Raw genomic sequence first — 21134 nt, 5'->3', positions numbered from 1 at the left:
AATCTCCCTGAAATACTGTATTGTCTTCAACATCTAAATGTATAATAAATATACAATGTATTTAAAAAGTAGTAACACAAATTGTTCATTTAAAAAACCACTTTGATATTTTAAGTTGACAGTTCAACAAAAATGTCAGTATTGAACTCAAGAGAGTCTAAAAATATTTGGGTAAAATATCAAAAATAGCGAATACTTCAACTGTGAATACAATTAGGAAATTACATCTTTTCACACATGATCATGTGTTAGTAAGTTACTTCATTCATGTTTCAAGATAAAGAGCAGAATCATTATGCTGTCTTAAGTAACTTTTAACTCACTTTAAAAGTATGGCTGTCCATAGGTTAGAGAAGAGTTTAATTTTAAAAGTAACAGGAAGGTTTTCACTACGAAGCTGGTAGCTGTAAACGAACGTGAATGTTGGACTGGTAAACATTCACCCACCCCCAGCTCAGAAGCTCGCTCTCTCACACACTCTCTCTGCTAGCATTGCCCTTTCCAAATCCCCCTGGATGGCAAACAGTGCAGCACCACAGCCAGGGTTCACTACAAGTAATGGGAATGAGAAACCACAGCAAAACCCCCCAAAGACCCAGGGAGCCTGGAGCACTGCAAACGCTGTGGCTGAATTCTCTCCCAACTACCAGGTTTCCAATGAGTCCTACCACTCCTTGAAGAAAACGCCAAGAAAACAGAGCCACAAACTGCAAAAGCAATAGAGCTTCACTCTCGGGGCAGAATGAACAGAGGCTCACAATCAGAGAAGAAGCCAAGAAATGTCATTGTTTATGCTCAGCTTCTTTCAATGTTTATCATTTTTTTTTACAAAACAACAGCAGCATAAAAAATTTGTCCACCATGTTGAGATATTTATTATGCTTTTGGAGGAAAAGAAATTATATTTTTCATTGACTACTGAAATAAATATCTATTCCCCTACTATCAACCAACTAATTCAAAGAAAAGCAGTCTAAAAATATGACAGGTGCCTGGAGAGCCCCATGGGATTCAAAACGTGGTTATACATAAGCCATGCTTAAACACCCAGAGGTTCACACATAGGGCTTTGGGGCTAGAGGACAATAATGACTGTTTGATTCTAAGTATTACCATTCACATTCCCTCCAAAACAACATAAAACCAACACAGAGCAAAGAAAATCACACGTGATTCAAGCCTTCAGCAGGATTAGGAAATAGGGGATCTCATGACTTTTAAGTTACCTGAAACCAGAGGAAAAAACCAAAGTTTTCTTCACCCACCTGCCTCTACAAGCCCCGGGGCCAGGGGTGAAGAGGAGGTGCCGGGGGCGGGGGGCATGCAGAGCAGGGAGTTCAGGGCACAAAAGGCTTCAGAAGGAGAACAGAAGAGCTGACAAAATAATCCCCCCAAGGGGAAAACCCAAACCTTGATGTGAAAATGTTAAATATGGCAAGAACTTGAGGGTTCTGAGCACTAGTAGTCACAGGAAAAAGCCTTCAAAGTATGCAGGGTCATTTCTCACCCATCAGGCTGACACAAATTAAACGGTAAGATAGACAACACATTCTGCTGGCAAGGCTGTGGAAAAAGAGGCACTCTCACGGACTGTTGGTGAGAACACAAAACAGAGGGAAAACTGTCTCACAAAATTACCTAGGCGTTAGCCTTCAACCCAGCAATCTTCAAAAAATTTATCTCAGAGATATACCTCTAACAATATTCACTGCTGTTGCAAAATATTAGAAAGTACTTAACTGTCTAAGCATAAGAAATTGATTAAATAAACTACTATATATATATACACACACACACACAATATGCTATGCAGATGTAAAATATGAATTATGAAGATCTCTATGAACTGAGAAGGAATGACTTCTAGGAGATACAGTAAAGTGAAAAGACAATGTACATAAGAGCATATATAAAATGCTACACTTTGAAAAATAAAAATGGAGAAATAATTACATATATGTGTGTATATACATATACACATACTATATACATCAATGCAGATACAGATAGTATGTGTGCTTATTTACTAATCTTTAAAATAATAAACACAGGAAGGAGAAACTGGAAAACAATGATCTTCATAACCAACAAGCATGGTGTGAAGGGGTGGTGAGTAGGGTGCTAGAGATGAGGTAGGGAATACACTAGGGTGAGAACACCACTTTTCCATAAGTTAACTTGTGGAAACATGTTAGTTCTACATATTCAAAAAATAAAACTACATCTAAGGATGTGCGAGAAGGGATCCTTCTCTGAAGGATCCTCTGAAATGGTGCACTGGATCACAGACCACTCTCCACGGAAGTCTAAGAGCTCCAAGTTGGGAGGACACTCTAGAGATCAGCAGTTAAACCAACGACCTCCTAGAAACGGCTGGGAAGACAGTTACAAGAGGGAAGAGGAATCTGACACAGCGACACTCCCTTTCATACATCTCTTTTCTGCCATATCTTGGGCATTCCTGGGGACCTCACTCATTGTTTAAGGCCAAGTTATCTCCATGCCTAAAGGTCACCCCTTTTTCTCCCCCTCCCCGAGATCAGATCTTACTCACTCTAAGGAGATGAACCCCTGTCCCAGGACAGGGTGAGACAAAATGGACCAGGTAAAAGGTCCTGTTTTCAGGAACAAGGGAAAGGAAGGTGATCCTGGACTGTCGTCACTTTTCACAAAGAATCTACTAGCTCTACCTACTTTCATCCACATTAAACAAACTGGAAAGAAAAACAAACGAACCCAACTCTATTCCAAAGGAATAACATAACCCCACTGAAAGAGGGTGGGGAGAAAGAACCAAGTAACTTATGAACACAGTAACTTAAGAACATGGTACCTCATGAACACAGGACTGACTGTCATACCTTCAGTCCTGGGGTAGGACAAGGTGTGGGGGGTAGGGGGGGCGGGCAGGAACAAGAGTGACAAATCCTGAACGCTTTTTAGTGAGTTTGTTTTTACAGCAGTGTGGGAAAAGCAAATACAAAACTATTTTAGACATATTTTAGGACTAAGTGAAGAAGAAGGGACATAAATATGAAATGGGACAAGGTAAGAAAGAATCCTAGGGGGATGGGCTGGAGGTATCAGTGTGGACTTATGAGTTCTAAAATACACGTATGTATGTATGTATAAATGCACCTACATGAGTACCGGGGATGCAATGAATACACCTAGTGCTCAGCTGCTGTCCAGTATTATTCCCTGCTAAAAGCAACCTAGGTTTTTAGAGAAATAGCTGATTCTAGGACTCAAACAGTTAAGCCTGGAACAACTTGTTATGCCAGGAAGTAAGGGAGTACTAAAAAAAAAATAACAAAGAGGCATGTTATCAGAACACAGGAGCCAGCGTGAAGGATCTCCCACTGGTGAAATCTGAGCCAATCTAAACATTCAAATAATAAATTAAGTACAGTAATGAATAAAAAAGAAATATGCATGTCTATACCAAAAATAAGATGACAAACAAATATTAAATAGACTCCTGCTTACACTAAAACCCAAAGGGCTGACAGGTGAATGTGAGGGGGTGCTATGGCTGGAGAAATCATCATTTTTGCAACCATTGTAGTAAAGACTGGTTCGGGCAAGAGCAATCAATAGATTCTAAATCTAGAGTGACATTTGGAAGCAGGTATCTTAAAACTTAACAGTGTCAACTCAAAGACACTGTTACTCATCCTTAGTTTCCAGGGAAAAAACTCTAACTATGCAGTAGTGACGTCAAACAAAACCCTGCAGGTGATCAAAGTTTCCATCACCAGTGAGGGGCGGGTGGGCCTTCTGTGCCCCCGGATGGCTGTGATGCCCTGAGAAGGACACAGCATCGCTCACATGGTGTTTTGGTCTGGAATGCACAAGCTGCAGCTAAGCATGAGGAAATATTAGACAAACCAAAAATGAGAAACATCATCTTGGGGTTAAAAAAAAAAAAAAGTACCACATTCTTCAAAAATGTCAATGTGATAATAAACACAGGAAAGGTATGAAAATGTTAACAGATGAAAGGAGACTAAAGAGTCATGAGAAAGAAATACCTGATCCTAGATTGTAGGGGGAAAAAAGTGTCAAAAAGGAATTACCAGATCAACTGACAGAACACAAAACTATTAAGGAATAAAAGATCATGATGCATACAAGTTATTCTTAAAGGACTCAAGGAAAAAAAAGTTTTACACACACACACACATACAGAGTGTGTGAGAGGGAATGAGAGCATGGGCATACAGACAGTAAATCAAACAGGTCAAAATGCTACCAATAGATGAAGCTGACTTAAGAGTACACGGGCATTTTATGCACTATTCTTATTTTTGACAATCCTTCTGTAAGCTTAAAATCATTTCCAAATAACAGATTTTTAAAGTTCAGATTTATATTTTAAAAAAAAATCAAGAGTTGCAAACTGCATCCCAGAGACTTAGGTTATAGAGTTCTGAATAGTTACCCATATCACAGACAGTATTATTAAGCTTTTCCTTGATTTCTACTATGCCCAAACTATACAAAATTCTCAGATTATTTTCTAGTTTTGAAAAAAGAGAAAGAGCAAAACAAACAGGCCGAACAGACAGAAGTTGAGAGGAAGAGGAAAAAGTAAACTATAATTCTAAAAAATCTAACATGAAAACCAGGCCTTTAAAAAGTTCTAAAATAGAAATAATTCCACAAGTTAAGAAAAAAATGATTCTTTACAAACTAGTTGGGAAAGAAGGTTTCAATGACAGAAATAGCTCTACTGAATGCTTAACAAACTCTGACCTGGAATAAAACAGTCCAAATCTAACACAGCTGTTAAATTTAATAAATTCTAAAGCTACACTGGAGAAGAAACTAATTTCAAAGCAAAGCTCTTTTTGGTTTTGTGTACGTTGGATGTGGAGACAGGAAATATGCACATGCAATAATAATACAAGAATTTCACTGAAACCAGAAAAAATAACTAATGTAGACAAATGGCAAGGCAATGGTACAATGCAATATTATCAATGCTTAAAAAGTTCCTTACAGAAAAGCTTCCGAATGTGAAGACCTGTCCATCCATTAAAAGCGCTGCCGTGTGGTTACTGCCTGCGGTAACTTGTGTGCTAGGGCCTGGCAATGCTTGAACAAGAGTGGGACATCCCCTAGGTTAAAAAAAAAAAAATTTAGTCAATTTCTCACAAGACCCAACTGAAATAAAGATCAATAAACAATGCAATAAAAAAACAGAAGAGATAAAAGGCACTAATAAGAATATTCAGCAAGCACTTACTTAGGTATTATATTATGCCTGTCTCCAGTCTTCATGTTAGGTACCCGAAGATGAGAAAGACATGATCACTGACATGAAGGAGATTCATTAAAAGGTTTCTTGAATTTACTACTCTAACTATGGAAAAAGAATTTTTAATTTTTTCTGAAAGATTATACCTACATTTGTTTTAAAAGAAAAAAATGTTAACTTATAAAGTGAATGGTAAGTCAGAGAGCTCTACAAATATTTGTTAAATGAAAGAAAAATCATGCGCTGATTTACCCGGAATACAATCCAAGGACCACACAAAACAGTTTTGTCTTCCTTTCTACCCTTTTCCCACTGAATTGTCAATGAACTTTTCATCTTCTTTTCTACCTTTTCCCACTGCACTTTAATTTTAGATTTTGGCACAGAGTAGCTCACGAGTTAGAACATCACATCATGAGAGGCACCACAGCAATGGCTGCAGGCTCGGGCCCTAAAGTGGACTGCCAGGGTGTGAGTCCCGGCTCCACCACGCAGCAGCAACGCACCATGACTCTCAACAAGTTACTCATCCTTTTTGTATTTCAGTTTTCTCTTCTTTTACATGGAGATAAAACTAAACAGTGTTTACCCCATAGGGTTCCTATGTACAAAAAAGCTCATATATGTCATGTGCTTGGCTCAGTGATTGATACACAGTAATTAATAAATGGTAACTATTATGATAAATTGCATCCTTGGATCTGTCATATCTGTTGTTCTTGTAATCACCCTTATATCACCTTATTTATCATTTATTAACCACGTTCAGTAATCATTATGTATAAGAAGAAGGATAATCATCACTGTAGAAAAAGTCCACACATAATAGGGAAGCTCTGTTTCTGAGGTGCTGTAATTGTAACATTTTAAATTTTTTTAAATTACACATAATATATTTTTAAGTGGTTCTTCAGGCTGCAATGAAAAATGAATTGGGAAGAGGCAAGGTTAGCAGCTGGAAACCTAATTAAGAAAATGTTGCAATAATCTAGATGAGTTATGGTGAAGACCTGAACTAGGAACAGTGTGAACTGAAAGAACATTTTGACAGCTCTGTAAGGGACTGACCTGACTAGGCTCTGAAAATGGCTGATGGGGGCTGCGAAAAAGATTTTCTGCTTAAGTAACAGGTAGATGGTGGCAACATTCACTTAAGATATGAGAATAAGATCTAGGAAGACAAGGAGAGAAAAGAGATTGTTTTCATTGCAAGTTTCTTCTAAAATTTAGGTATGAACAGAGGAAGGATAGCTCACAGAAATCTAGGACATAACAAAGAATGAACTCTGGGAAAATGTGATATGTAGAGAGTCATTTCAAGAACAGAGAAATACTGTACACATCGAATGCCTCAGAGACAGACACAAGCGACCACTCAATTTTGCAAGAAGGAAGTCTTTGGTGCAGGTAGGTGTGGAAAGAATGCACTTACAGTGGGGTCAGAGACTACACAAAATCCCTTCAAAAACCTCAGCAGGAAAGGGAAAAACAAAGGAAAACCAACAGCTAGAGGGAAAAAGAGCTGAAGGGGAAGCTCTGTCCTTTCTAAGAACTTGCATAAGTTGAAAGAGAGAGTAAAGACGAGGGGATATAGTTCAGAGGGGAGACAAGAAACAGAATGAGACCCCCACAGAGAAGGCAGAGAGGTCTCAGAGTGGGGACAGGAGCAGGCCCTCTTTCAGTGTAACGTGAAGAGGGAGCAAAGAGGAAGGATGGATGCAGGCAGCTTTGTAGAGTCGCTGGGCTGAAGAATTTCCCATCTAATGTTTTCATTTTTGCTGTGATAGGAATAGAAGTCAAGGGCTTAGAGCAAGAAGAAATGAGTAAGGAGCAGATTTGAAGATTATGGAAAGGGTATCGTGGTGAATGGAAGAAAAAGAAACTTAGACTAGAAGTTTTAAACCCAGATCCAAATGACTTACAGGAATTCTAAGAGTGAGCTTCAAGAAATTTGTGAGCCTTTTAATTTTATAAGCCAACTTTTAAATGTATATCCTTATGTCTGTTTTTCTGAAGAGACAGCCCATATCCTTCATCACATTCTCAAAAGGGCTTAAATCAAATAGCTCAAAACTAGAAACAAGGGGATCATTGCCTACTGTAGAAGGACTGATTTAATCTATAAACCATAACAATCTGTGTAAGAACAGTGGTTTCCTTTTCTTCCAGAAGTCCGAGCTAGACATAGAAAATATAAGTAGACTGATTCGTGCTTGAAGTTTTGTCACACCTTAGCATCAAGATCAAGAGGGTGAGAAAACTGAGGATATTGGTAAGGGTAAGAGTGACGAAAATGAATGACAATCTCAAACTTGGGTTGTTAAGTGATACTAGAGAGTAAAAAAAAGTAGAGGGCTGCAGAGAATGAAGTACTGATACAGCCAAACACCAAGTAAAGCAATATTAAGTAACAAGAAAAATTTGTCATCAGATTATGCGTTGTTTAAAATTAAAAATTCAGAGTTAGAGCTATGCCAGATCCATTGTGGTCCTGGAATGACCACCATGAGTGTGGAAGTAAGGTTCACTAGATCTAACTAAGGTATCAGGGTGACTGTATTGTACGGGACCATTCAGGAGCATGGTAAGACTCAGACTGGGAAAACACTGTGAAAACTACATTTTCAAAGAATGAAAGGTGGTGACTAACAGCAAGATGTGTAGTAACAAAAGGGGAGGAAAGCAGAATGGCTCTGCCTCCAAGGAGTAGTCGTTTCTACCTGAGGACACAATGGTGTGGCTAGACTGAGTGGTTCTCAAATCTGAGGGACCATGAGCTTTGGCAATAACCAATTACCATGCCAAAGGATTGTATGGTGAACTATAGGGCTTCCCTGGTGGCTGTCGGTAATGAATCCGCCTTTAATACAGGAGACCACCTACAGTGCAGGAGACTTAGGTTCTATTCCGGGGTTGGGAAGATCCCCTGGAGAAGGAAATGGCAACCCACTCCAGAATTCCTGCCTGGGAAATCTCACGGACAGAGGAAGCTGTTGATCTGTTTGCAGTTTATGCAGCATTTTCATATAAAATATATCAATGATTATCAAAATAATTCTATGTATAGATCTGACATGCTTTAAAAAGGATTTTCCCAAAGTTGGTGGCATTTCTTCTAATGAACTCTTTCATGATACTAGAGTCCATTTATTAAATTATTTGGTAAACAGAGGAAGAACTGGAAACAAAAATTATGTGTGTATGTGTATGCATGACAGGCATTCTGTAGACACTATATTAATTCTTTAACAATCCTATGGGATTATTTAAACTAAGGCTTAGTAAATTACAGTTACATAGTTGGTAAGAGATGAAACAAAGATCTGAACCTCGTCTAAATGGTTCCAGACACCAAGATGTGTAGCATACTAACACAGAAGGAGGATATTAAAGCAAGAAAAAGATGAAACTCAAAAACATTAGAAGTATCAAGATTCTACCAAAAAAAAAAAAAGGAGAATAAAGGCATCTAAACTATACAGTCTCTTTCCCAACATCCAGGTTTAAGTTTACTGAAAATTGTAAAAGAATGTGTAACTCGGAGATTTAGAAGCATACTGAAGAATATAAACAAACAAAAATGAAGGCTGAGTCATGAATGAATGCATAAAAGTCCTCAGAAGCGTTTCAACAACCCCTTTTAAAAGCAGCAACAGGGACAGCCAACATTTATTGAGCATTTACTACGAGCTAGGTGCTTGTGCTAAGAAAACAACACGTATTGTCTTCCTGAATTCTCACAAAAACCTTCTGAGAGAAACATTTATTCCTATTTAAGAGGAAGAACCTGAGCCACAAAAACAGTTAACTAATCTGGCCAAGGTCACACAGGCACCAAGTGACAAAATCAGGCTCAGCCATCCTTGCCTGATGAAGTAAAGAGAAATCCAGTAACATGTTTCTACCTTCAGCACATGCACACTACAATATTTATCTTACATTCATCACACATTACTAATGTGTGCTATACAATAAATTTCGGTTAAAAACACTTGTTTACAAGAAACTTTAAAAAAAAACCTTCCAACTCTATTTCAACAAAATATTTATAAATGTTTTGCTTTGTGGTAAGGTAGTTAATAGGTATGCTATTGAGGCTTTGTTCCTCTTGGGACTGTTCCTCCATACACATGGTCAAGTCCTTTTGGAATCTGTAAGTTCCTGACTCCTGCCTTCCAAACCCCACACAAATCCAGGCAAACAGGGTAACTAGAATGTTTACAGCACAGATGGTTTTGACTGGTTTTCGTTTAATCCACCAGCTACAACGTGCAGGCATTATTTCATTGCATGCCCTGGCTTGACACTCCCCACAGCACAAGGAGACAACTCAATCAACAGAACCAGGAGTGAAAATGTACATGTTGGGAAAGAACGACTTTGGGCAGTTAAGACAAATCCCACCAGACTTTAATCTCCTTGAAGTGAAGTGAAGTCACTCAGTCGTGTCTGACTCTGCGATCCCATGGACTGTAGCCCACCAGGCTACCCTGTCCATGGGATTTTCCAGGCAAGAGTACTGGAGTGGGTTGCCATAAACTTCAACATTAAAAGCTATCCTAGTTCATGAAGATACAGTCAAACTATTAAAAATACTTAGCATATTGCTATGATAGTGTCGCCTGAGCAAGTCACTGCAAGGCAAGGTATGGTGCTCGTTGGGTGATGATCAGGACCAGGAGGCAATGTTTTTAGGTACCCTCTTCATTTGAAAAGCCAAGGTGAGGGCCTTCCCTTTCAAAAGCCATTACACCTCAAGGGGGGGTGGCAGAATCTTGAACTTATTCTGTTCATTCTTCACACAGCACATTCACCTGAGGGTTGCAATTTAATCATAGATATGATTTTCACTACTTCCCTCCCACTCAGTCAAGACCAGAAAACACAGCTATCTGCTAACTCTTCTCTGTGGAATGACATCCAAGTACAAAGTCTGATTTGTGAAGACGTGGCCCCCTTGCTGCACACAGGACTAACTGCTCTCTCATGTCTAACTGTAAAGCACCTTTCCCAGGTTATGTCATGACTCACAAAATAACTGCCAGCTAAGTAACAACGCAAAAATGATGATGATGATGGTAATAATAATAAATCCTCTTCTGGGTCATGAGTCTTCTGTGAGAAACAGAACAAAAAGCTTCCAAATTCTTCTCCCCACAAATTACAAGCCCTGTCTCAGTCTCTGAACAAGTGATGGTTATTAACCTGCGAAACAAAATATCTGCTGCCTTCTAAAGCCTGTAACACTAACTGCTCAACCCTGCAAAGTCACTGATACTCTGTGATATCCAATGCCCAATATATAAATGCCATATCCAGTGACATTTGGTAAAGTAATTCTGTTAAAGACTTTTTGCTCTTTCCAAGCACAATACTTGTCACTAAGATTGTGTTGGTTTTATAAATGTCTTAACAAGTATCAAATGTATGCTTCACTTGTGTTTTTAGTGAGAAGCTGAACTCAATGATACGTCAATCATCTCTTCTCATTAGTAACAGCATTCATCAAAGTAACTAAGGACATTCCTTTCATCCTCATTTTGTGTGCACTGCATTGCACATGGATGTGACCCTGCCCCCTAGGATGGACAGTATTTCCTTAATCCTGGAGGCACACTAGAGCGTGGAGAGCTTTTAGGGAAAAACTGATACTAGCATTCTATCCAACCCTTGTGGCCACCATCTCTCACTCCCAATGCCCACCTCTACACACAGGCCTCTTAAAAATTCTAGACTTAGAACCCAGGCATGGTATTTTTGGAAGTCCCCCAAGCAACTCTACTGTGCAGCCAGGATTAAGGATCACTGGTCTTTACTATGTAAATGGTATCATCCCTGCCACAGTAATGCATTCATTTCAGAATAAAGTGAAAATTCTGGATTTTACTTAATGACTGGAGTGACTCACTGTATGTGAATGAGAAATCATACACTTCCAATTGATTCTGGCAGGTATCTTATGAATACATGGAAGAATTAGGCAAGAGCAGAGAGACAAAAAGAAAGGAGGTTCTGTGGCAGACTGGATTGGTGAATCATGTCTAGCCTGCAACAGCCCTGTATCTCCCCAGACTTAGAAATAAACGTGGTGTCAGTGATGGGGCAGCCATACATGGGGACCACTCAGGTCCTGAGACCACCTGCTGCAGGGAGCACAAGTGACTGACAGACTCAGGCCATGTTTCTTTGGGTCCACGAGGCCATTCGTCCCCTGGGAACCTACCAGCTTGTGACTGAGCACTGTGAAGGATGAAAGCTGGCCCTCCTACCCAATGTGGGACTCTTCCAAAAGTCACCTTGGCTTGAGGACACCCCACTGGCCTGGCTAAAACTCAGTTAGAACTGCACTGTAACCTAACTCTTCCTGTCCCATTCTCCTTCCCTCTTTCCTTTTGCAGGGGTCAGACCTACCTCAGCCCAATTCCTGTTCTCTTCCCTTTCACAGAAGTTTTCTACCAATAAACCCTTTGTACATCTAATCCTGCTTTAGGATCTTTTTGGAAGACCTGAGCTAATAAAGATGAATTTTCCATACTTCTAACCCAAAGCACTCTCATTGTATTAAGCAGATATGGACTCAGCTGCTGGGATGAAAGTCAATAAGCCAGGACTTAAACAAACAGAACTTCTGTCTCAGGTGAGCACCCGAGTATAAGGAGCTGCTGCAGAAGTCCCATGATGTCAGGGACCCAGACTGTTTCTATCCTGTGGCTCTGCCACCCTCAGGACAGTTTCCAGCTGATGACTGCTGTGATGACTTCCCCAGCTCCCACTACCGGCAGGGACTCCAGGCAGCAAGCAGGGAGGGGAGACAGAGAAATGGAAGGGTACCCCCCTTCCCTTTAACAGTGACCCAGAACAGCACACAGCACTGTAGTTCACACGGCCGCATCTTGCAGTGGAGGCGGGAAAATGAAGCGGTCATGTCATCAACTAAAACCTCATTACCAAATGAGGTAGGGAAGAATGAATATTAAAATATGTCCAATAGTCTCTACCATAATTAGTTCTTCACTATTCTGGATAAGTCAAAACAGTTTCTCTGAGTGACCATTTTGTTTGAACATTATTCAAAAACTTTGATGACATCATGTTACTATTAGGCTAAAATTTTAAAATAGATAACATCAAGGAATATTAATATATCCTTTGCTGATTTATTAAAATGCCATTTGGGGATAGTCACTGTCTTTTCTATTGCCATGAACAGCCTTTAAGAAGATATTAATTCTGAAGAATATAGTATGATTTCCTGGTAATCATAATCACTCTTACTTTAAATGTATAAAATGTAAATCAACTTCTCTCCTAAAACTACAAAATCATTTGTCCCCACAAAAGCATTCAACCACAAAATCAAGAACCACCAATAATTTATGGGCCACACTTTCCAAAACAGTGGTATAAATACTATATCAAGTGTAGAAATGTGTATTTAGGAAGAAAAAAGGAAAAAAGTAAAGAAAGGAAGAAAAAAAAAAGCACTTTCACAAAAGATGTTAAAGTACCTGGAATTGACATCTCCATGTCCGAGCTGCCCATGTTGCCCATACCCAAATGTGTAGACGTCGCCATTTTCCATTAAAACCACTGAAATAAAAATTCAGAGCTTTATTTTTTCATTATATGCATTTTATATTTCTATCACAACTATATTGAAAGCAGTTCAAGTTTCACTATTTAAAATCTGTAGAGCCATTAAGAATAGGCAATAGGAGCAAAGACATTTATATTTAATGAGAAACAGAATATAATTTTAGTTCTGTAAAATATTTTTGTTAAGTTATAAAAACGCATAATGTTTTTAAAACATACACTTTAAACTTATAAATGCCATTTAATAACACTAACATTTAATAAAACATTGGTCTGAGTCAACTGTTAAGTCTTTTTATAATGAGTAACTACATACAAAATGTTCTCTCATATCTAGGATAATTATATAGGTAGAGGGTCTGAGCTCTGCACGATTATGTACAACATCGGTATGTCTGTCACAACTTTAATATCTGTCAATGCCTTACCAAATAAGGAAATATACTGAACAACAAAGAAAGAATTTTTTATTTTTATAAAGGTTGAAAAGTACAACTTAAGCTATATAACCCAAATGCCAATGATTTAGTAGGAACTGAAATACTTTCAACATTTAAAAACAGTTTTCTAATTTAAAAAGTGATATTTTCTTATAGATATTGCACAATAAAGCTGAAGTAAGATGTATGATTTTTGCAAATGATTTAACAGCAGATAAAATTTTATTTATAAAATTAATACACTGTACTGGTACAAAATAGTTTTCAAATTATGTTTTAAAAAGCTCTCAATAAAGGAATTTGTGGATGCACATTTCCCACTGAATAGTAACAAAGCTTATGACCAGCTTATAAAAAAAATCAGAGAATTATAGTTTAAAATTATCTTCAGGAATTTCATGACTTGAGTTATAGAATCAGTCCATCAGAAGACAGATGAGAAGTCAGCTCTCTAGACGATCATTACACAGATTAAAAAGGACTGTCTAATAAATATGCTTTCATAAATTTGAGAGATGCTATAGCTTTTGACACATGGTTAACAGGCTACATTTGTCCAAACTAAACAAACAAGCTATTCAACACAATTGTAAAAATGCAGTTATACCCTAAAGTTCCAGCTGCTACCTGAGTGGTGAAATCCACAGCTGACTTGTACTGCCCGGAGCTCACAGTCAAATCGCACGGAGCCTGGAGGGTATGTTGTGATTTTGCTTGCATCCTTTTCTCCTCGTTCTCCACTTCCATCTGCAAGTGTTATAATTTGTAATTAAGCCATGACTCATCTTCAAAATAAAATTTTAAATCAGTTTACTATGGAAAAACAAGAGAAAATGTTAAAAGGAACAAGCAAGAAGGATCTGCAGCTGTTAGAAGTGATAGATCAAGAATCTACCTGCAAAGAAGCCAATTTTGAAAATATAACCTAATAACTTCTGTTGGCAAAATACTACTAAATCAGTAAAAACACAGATAAGGCCTGGTTACAGATAAGCCTTTTAATCTAATCAGTTACGTGATGTAAAGGGGTCATTGAGTTATAGAAATAACAAAATTCTACACGTAAAAGTTTATATGGGAAATTTTAGTTTGTATAAAAAATAACTGCATGCAGAGTCATTTAACAACTGTTTTAAATTTAGTGATATTGTTAGTGCTAGTCATTAAAAAAAAAAAAATTCTAGCTGACTTGCAAATCACTTAGATTTCCCAAACACATCTTAGGAAGACTACTCTGTCCACCAGTATTGCTAAACTCAGTTGAACTTTTAAAAATTTATTAAGATCAAATAGCTTTATCCAATTACTGTAATTCAGTGGTTTCCTGTCAGTCATTTCATCTGTCCCACCGTGACCCTCAGCCAGTCTGCTTTGTGGTTTTCTTCTGGCCCCCAACCACAACTCTCAATCAAACCCTCTGCTTTTATTCCTTCTTTCTGCCCTCCTTCTTAAATTGCCTACCATAAACTTGCTTTAAGACCCTCCCTCCCCCGTGGTTTCTACATTAACTTTAAATATTTTAGCATTTTAACTGTAAAATTTAAAAACACATTCCAGAACATAACAACTTTCTTTGGAATGTGTAAATAAGAAAGGTTAGCTGAACCTTCCCAGTCAAATACTACAGATGAACTAAAATACGACTTCTGTATCATCAAGATTCAAATTCCTTACACATGGAATAAATGTAAATCTGAAAAGAATTTCAGGTCAACTAGCCTAAGTTAATTGCTTTGTGATATAGCAAATCTAAGTTAAATGTGTATAACATGCAGATACACATGTGGATCTACAGACACACATTTTAAGATAATTCTGTATTTTCACTATCCATTTTAGAATACTAAACAGAATAATATCATTTTATGTTCATGTATACTTTCCTTACTAATATTTCTAATCTTTAGTAATATCCAAGGTAAGACAAAACTGGCCTAAATTACAAGTTCCATTTCTATAACTAAATGACTTTAGCATTTTAAAAAACTTTAAACTCTTTACAACACTAGGACAGTAAAACCTCACTAATTCGGAATAACACATGGCCTATATGACTTACTGGAAAGGTCTTAATTATAGAACGTTTAAATAAAAATTCAGTTTTATTACCTTCAAGCAGTACAGATTATAGATTAAACTAAATGCTACAATAAATAAAATGTGGTTACCTACATTATACTTCAAAATAGGCCTATATTACATAAAAATGTACCATAAACATGAAAGTCCTTTAACATACAAGAATTAATTGCTGGACCCAGAGGCTGAAGGCACGCTGAAGGAATCCTTCATTTCTTGAGCCCTTGGTTTGAAAAGCTAGTGATTTTAGACAGGTTTCCCCTTAAAAGTATGGCCCTGAAAATTCAGAGGAAGAAGTTATTTTGAATTTTTACTCAAAAAAAAATCACAAATACTGCATCTGAAGTATCATAGTTCTGAATTAGTGAGAGGTTTTACTATAAAAGGATAAAGAATAATGATTCCTCTTTTGCTAAATTATCTAATATAGGTTTGCCAATTAAATCTGCAAGAATGTGTACTTGAGTATGGGATTAAAAAAAAATCACATTTAGTTTCACTCTATCCAAAATGCAATATACTCTTAGTTCAAAGACTCTTCATCATGGAAAGACAGTGGAATGGTAAAGTATAAACAAGGGCCTACCCATAAAGTAGTAAGCCTCTTCCAAAGACTATTTAAATAAGATGACGGATACATAAAAACTTTACAGCTTTATCTCAACTGGTTAAAATATCTCATTATTAAAACCAACTCTGATTTATCATAGAAGACAAACTGTGTTCATTTAATTGTGCCAGACCTAACTATATTCAATGTTACACTTTAATTTCACTTTCTATAAATGTATTGATGCCTAGTTAAAGCTTTCACCTTTCAATTTGGCATTTTGCCCTCTCTCTTGAATATAGAGATTAAATAGAGATACAAAGCCCACAAAAGAGACACAGCATCAGGGAAAGAGGGAGAAAAAGCCTAGTAATTTACTGATTAAAATCACAGCTATTAAATGAGTAGTAATGACAATCATTTAGAAATAAAAAATAATACTAGAAACATTTTGTTAACCTAAACAAAACTTTTATCTATAAAAATAATTTGTCAATTATTATAGATGGTGAAATATTATAAGAAAAAAATAGGGATGAAATTCTTGATCACTAGCAGCAGCAGTGACAGAGGTTTTAATATTTATATCTGTATCTGGAATTTTATGTCAGTTAAAAAAATAAGTACAATTCTATTAATTTAGAAATTTACAAAAGTTTATCAAAGCAAAAAGATACCTAAACAGTCAAGAGTATAGTGCAAATTCAAAAATTAGCAAATGAAATTTAGCAAGATTAATCCTGCTCAAATTCATTATTCAGAAAAGTATTAATGAGGAGAAATAAAATAAACCTCAGATTTTTAGGAAAGTTAGGCCTAAATATTCTTATAATTGGCCATTTAGGCACACCTATCTTTTCCCTAACATGAATATGCTCATACATATATCATGTGATATTAAAACTCTGAGAGCTGTAAAGTTTTGTCTCTAAAGTATGATATGTATATATACATTATTTATGCTTATTTCTGTACATACACAGAGGAAAGAAGATTCAGTATCTAAAAGACTCTACCTTTAATTTTAATTTAAATCTATACTTTTGGGCTAATCTTATAAGCATGCATATTGCTGAATGTATCACAGAACAGTGAGTACTTGGAACAAAGTCATAAAATAAAACAGCAAAGCAGTAGTAAACAACAATTTGCTAAGTATCTCTGGCTAAACACTGAAAATCTAAATAGCACAGTAGATAAGTGTTTTTGGGTGCTGGAGCCTAAGAGACTTGGATTGGATTCCTGTCTCTATATATTCATTTGCCAGTTTTATGAAAACTGGAATGCTGGATCTTCTCCCTCTTTTAAAAAAATTTTCTTTTTTTAATTTTGACATTGGATCTTTTTAACATGGCACATCACATCACAAGGTTCTTATGAGAAATAAGTGCAATAATGTATGAAAAGTGCTCAGTCAATATTCACTACTGTCGCTCTCCCTAATAAATTCCGTAATCTGATGATATAGATATTGTTATTCCATTTTGCAGTTGGGAAAGCCAAGGCTTTAGAGTGGTTAAGTAGCCAGCCCAAAATAATAAATAGTAGAGCAGCTTTAGAAATGGATCAAAAATAAGGCTCACGTATTTTACCACCATCAAATGGCTGACATCTTAAATCTTTTGATAAAATAAACTAATTACACATTTAACAAATCTCAAATTTTGTACCTTTAAGATAATTCTAAAAGAGAAAGCAAAGAATTCAATTTGAAGAATTTAAGCTACTATTCATGGAGAATTTTTATTTGCAAAGAATATATATACATATATATATATACACACACATATATATCAATTTAATCTTCATATCAACATATTCAGTTTGGAATTATTATTCCTATTTTTGAAATAAGGAAACTGAAACCAAAGAGGTTAAGAAATTTATGAATGGTCACACAGTTGTAGTAAATGAAAAACAGGATTAAAACTGAGGCCTAGTTCCAAAGGCCGTATTTCCATTACACCATACCATTTCTCTACAGAAAATAGGTGTAAAACACAGAGATGATTTTGAGAGTGCCTTCAGATTTTCATGTCAGTCACCTCTAGACTACCTCTAGAACAATTCGAATGTTCCTAACTAAGACTAGTACACTAAAATCTTTTTTTTTCTATGTAAGGCACTGAATAGCTATAACAAGTGTTAATTCAGATAACTGTTTAAAATGTAATCTATAGTTACATTCTTTAAATACTATATGTTATATGTATTGATTCAGTCTTATGCACTACTGGCCTCTGGTCAAAATTTGCCTGAAAATTTGACAGATCCTGTGACCTTCTCTGAATTCTCTCCAATCAGCCAGAAGCTCTCCAACTTTCCATCTTAGAACTCACTTGTTTACAATAAATCCATAGTTCTTACCCTCCACACACTCCCACAAAAATGTCACAGTCTAGAAGATTTAAATCATTATTATCCTACAATTTGTACCACCAACATAATTAAATGTAAGGTAGAACACAGCAATTAATACAGTGACTTTCTCAGTGGAAGATAAATAGAGTGAGACACAAGAGAAAAAAAAATTTATACAGGAAAAGAAATTTATTAAAAGACTATGACTATATGCAGCAAGAGTAAAAGCAGTCTCTGGCAAGGGGATTAAATGATAGGAACAGAAAACGCAAAGGGAGCAACAAAAAGCAAACCTGTGGGTTTACAGTGAGTGGTAAGTTAACACCTTCCACATAAAATGGGACACCATTTGATAAAATATTACTTATACTTTAAAGTTATTTTGGTGTTAAGGAAATGAAGCTATTTCATTCTATAAAACCATACAATCTGATGATTTTAAAAAAAAAATGGCCCTAACTGTATAATACTACAAAATCAGTCCTTCCAAAGGGGTTGCTACAGTCTCATTAAATAACCCCGTTACAAACAAGATGGAAGTTGAATAGTTCTATAGCTAATCAGTGTGACATCATAAAAAGTCTGTTTTAAATTTGTAAGCTTGGCCTTCTTTAGCATTTATTTTAAATTCTGGGGGAAAAAAAACACAAAGATGACTGTCTATAACATACTAACATGGAGCTGAAAAAGTTTTAAACTGCTCTTTGAAATATAAATAGTGAATCTCAGGTAAAGTACTGGAGAACTCTACTTTCATCTAATTGGTGAGAAAAAGACCTGATAAAAGCGTCTCTAATACTGGCATAGTGGAAAATATGAGATCAGAAATTCTGGCAATAACTAAAATGATTTGCATAGCATACCCCAAATAGTATTCCTTAGATTTAAATATTAATGGCACTGTTAAGAGCATCCAGTAAATAAAACAATCACAAATTTTACTATGGTTAATCACATTAGATTTAAACTAATCTCAATTTTTATTCCTGCAGAATATAATTTGAATAGATCTCTACTTGTGGTTTAACTAAAAACAGGGGTTTGTTTTGTTTTACATTTTTGCCTTGAGTGACAAACTGATAGACTGAAACAGGCAAATAAAAATAAAATTGATTACAATATATTGCATGTGAAAGTTTAAAAAGAAAATTAGTCTGCAACAGTTCTGTAGCCCTACCCCCAAAAAGAGAAAATATTAGTTAGGTTAACTTGCACAGAATATGTGTTTTTAAAATCTTCTGCTCTACTTTCCAGGGTTCATTTCAGGCATTTAAGAAAATATTAAGTATAAGTTGTACTACTTCAAGAGTGGCCGGTTCACATGCCAGGATTCAAGGCAGAATTTACACATAAATTTCTAAGTTCCCTGCGTTAAATTCTTTCCTGATCTCAGTTGACCCATAATTTCTTGTTTAAAAAATTCTTGCTTTAGGAATATTTTTAATTAATCTAGAACTCAGATCTCAAAGAATTATACAGCAAGATATTCCCAGTCACTCAAGATGTGTCGAGATCTATGACAGTTTCTGAGGACCAAAGTAGGTCTACTCCTCACTAACATCTATCACTTTTAAACCTCAAATATCAAATAAATCATGTGTATTATATATATAAACTTTTATATTAAAACAAAGGAAGCATCATAGAGGTTAACTCATTATCACTTTATACAATGAATTTAGCAATTCTGTTAATTCTGAAGCAAATGAACAGCATTAAAAAAAGAAAAAAGGATTGCAAAATGCCAGGTGACAGTCATCTAAGAGCAGATAATAAAATATATAAAACAGAGAGCCGTAATTATTTTTTCCACCTTTCCTTAACCTTAGGAAATTTGAGAAGAAATGGAAAAGAAAAAGATACATTGTAAAATGTCTTCTTTTTATTAAAGTTAACAAAAAAATACAGTAAAATAAGATTGACAGTCATTGACAAACAGTATACTTTCAGCATGTTCTTTCTCCTCAGGCTATATAACAATGATAGAAGCAAAGTAGAAGAATTAGGTTTGTGCATTTTCCCAGAGACAATACTCAAATAAGTGGCAGAAGTTGGGAAAGCATCCCGCCTAGTTGAGAAGAAGACCAAATACCTTTGTGCTTGTCCCGCTTATGCTTTAGCTGTGCTGGATGGGATCTGAGTCTGGCTAGAGCCTGTTCTCGGTGGTTCATAAAAATAGGACCAGCAAATACAAGGGGGCCTGAGGAGAAACATTTTGTATGTGCATAGAAAAGCTCACAAAATAAAACACTACAATGAACAAAAGTAATTCAACCCAAAAAGCATGGAAATTAAAGTTTGGGACATCATACTTTTCTCCCAAGTCCCCTCCGTTAACTTCCCGCTCCCAACCATAACCTATTCACTATTCCACACACAAGTTTTAGTATCTTAGATATAGTTAATGAAGTACAAATTCTAATCTTTTATACTTATAATATTACTAGGTAGTTACTAATAGTCTCAAATAGGTAATCATAGAGTTCAAACAGAATATATCAAATTTTCCTATAAATCTTTTAACATCACATATATTCACACTTAGTAAACCATATATTCATTAAAAATAAATATATTTCTTTTTAAAATACAAAAAACCAACTCACTCTTAAATTAATGATTAAAGTTTAACAAGGTCTTCAAGATTTAATACCCATGTTAATCTTGATATAAAACCAAGAGATTATTAATTTAACTATATTTTGTCAAAGAAAACAGGTTGTCAAAAACAAAACAAAAAATTCTTATGATCTGAGATACACATATTTATATACACACACATTTTTATATCACATATATAATACGTATACATACATACACACACACATACATGTGTGTATATATA

At 36.0% G+C, this 21134-nt stretch overlaps 1 protein-coding gene across 13 annotated transcripts in view; it reads right to left on the bottom strand.

Moving 5' to 3' along the window:
- The window catches only part of MYCBP2 (MYC binding protein 2), a 261465-nt gene that overhangs the window by 141822 nt on the left and 98509 nt on the right, over positions 1–21134 (bottom strand). For 11 of the 13 annotated variants that reach the window (XR_006271202.1, XM_043477949.1, XM_043477938.1 and 8 more), the window contains exons 18-21: positions 20382–20489; positions 13927–14046; positions 12772–12853; positions 5006–5123 (exon numbers count right to left, since the gene is read on the bottom strand). Coding sequence is in view for 12 of the 13 variants with exons in the window: in XM_043477949.1 (XP_043333884.1) it covers positions 5006–5123; positions 12772–12853; positions 13927–14046; positions 20382–20489 (428 nt within the window). In the remaining variant the exon portion in view is untranslated. Of the gene's footprint in view, positions 1–5005; positions 5124–12771; positions 12854–13926; positions 14047–15538; positions 16342–20381; positions 20490–21134 lie in introns of those variants that run through there. The other 2 variants (XM_043477950.1, XM_043477944.1) reach the window with 2 other exon arrangements.

This window comes from Cervus canadensis, chromosome 9 (assembly GCF_019320065.1).
Source record: "Cervus canadensis isolate Bull #8, Minnesota chromosome 9, ASM1932006v1, whole genome shotgun sequence".
NCBI classification, from domain to species: Eukaryota; Metazoa; Chordata; class Mammalia; order Artiodactyla; family Cervidae; genus Cervus; species Cervus canadensis.
Note: the sequence above shows the minus strand (reverse complement) of the source record. Positions and strands in the feature narration are given on the sequence as shown.